Here is a 1,395-nt window from a genome sequence, read left to right on the forward strand (position 1 = left end):
TGATGCCTGAATTATGAAAAAAGAATGGGAAAAATATTTCGGCCGTTTCCAGGCTTCGTTATGACCTATTCCACGACAGAAATGGCAAGAAAAAAAATGTATTGATAAATATGATGAAATAAAAAAATGGTTCCCACAGGAACCATCCGGCAATCATGGCACAAAAACACTCTGATCGGCTACATAGTGTGGTAAGTCAGAAAACAATTCCTGTTGGGTGTGAAACACAAGGACACTTTACATTTTACTCTCTATCCAAGCCGGGAAGTGCCCCTGTCCATCGAGTCTTGTCAAATCTGGGGGGCGACAAGTATAATTTCTTTTTTTCTGAGAGTTGGTATCTGCGTCACTGAGAGGTCTACCTCTCTTTGGTGTTGCCAAAGATGCACCAGATAGAAGTGCACGTGCCACATCTGTCTTGAACTGTAGCAGGTTCATTGGTTTCTGCCCAGCAGCAAGACACCTGCGGTATAAGAGCCAGCCATTCACAACGGAGAGGTCAAACAAGAAGAAGAAGATCCTCATGTACCATTTGCTCCGTGACTTGAAGTCGATCCTGTAAAGCTCCAGCAACATGTCGGCGAGATCTACACCACCCATAAAGCGGTTGTACTCCTTCACACAATATGGTCGCTTGACATCGGCATACTCTTTTCGTTTACCATCCCACCGCCTACACGTATCTTCTGGGTCTAGGGCGGCATAGGTCGAAATCAAGTGGACTGGCTTATTGTCATACCACTTCACCACAATGGCATTCGACTGCGTTTCCACTCGCCAGTCGTAAGAGCCTCTTCCTCGGGCTTTCAATTTGCTGTCGGATTCCAAAGCACAGCCTTTCAACCTGTTTGCCCTCACTGTGACCAGTGTAAGTATGCCCTGATCACTTAGTGTTTGTGCCAAGTCTAACGAGGAGAACCAATTGTCAAAGAATAGCTTGTAATTTTTGTGCTTGGGTGTTCCTCTTGCAAGCCGCAGGACAAAATCAGCTCCAACTCCCAGGTCACTGACATCAACCGACCCCTTACCCGTATACATTTCAAAGTCGTAAACGAAACCACTCTCCCCAGCCCTTGAGATGAACTTATAACCCCACTTATGCGGTTTCTTGGGATTGTACTGCTTCAACGAAATCCTCCGTTTTGTCGGCACAATTTGCTCGTCTACTGCCTGGTGTTCTTCTGGGGGTATCTTCATAAAGTTATCTCTGATCATCTCTATCAGAGGACGAACTTTGTGGATCTTGTCGTGCCCAGGGTCTCCTCGTGGTTTCTGGGTAAGATTGTCGTTGAAATGAAGATACTTTTTGATCTGCTCGAATCTGTCACGCGACATGGCATCAGCTATTACAGGGTAGCGCGTTTCGTTTGACCAGTAACTGCGGTATGACGGCAT

General features: G+C 46.1%; 1 protein-coding gene across 1 annotated transcript; it reads right to left on the reverse strand.

Moving 5' to 3' along the window:
* Nucleotides 1-237: 237 nt before the first annotated feature.
* Nucleotides 238-1,395, reverse strand: LOC136042813 (piggyBac transposable element-derived protein 3-like). The gene has a single exon (XM_065727750.1). The coding sequence runs from the start codon at nucleotides 1,393-1,395 to the stop codon at nucleotides 238-240; it is 1,158 nt and encodes a 385-aa protein (XP_065583822.1).

This window comes from Artemia franciscana, unplaced genomic scaffold (assembly GCF_032884065.1).
Source record: "Artemia franciscana unplaced genomic scaffold, ASM3288406v1 Scaffold_209, whole genome shotgun sequence".
In the NCBI taxonomy this organism is placed as follows: domain Eukaryota; kingdom Metazoa; phylum Arthropoda; class Branchiopoda; order Anostraca; family Artemiidae; genus Artemia; species Artemia franciscana.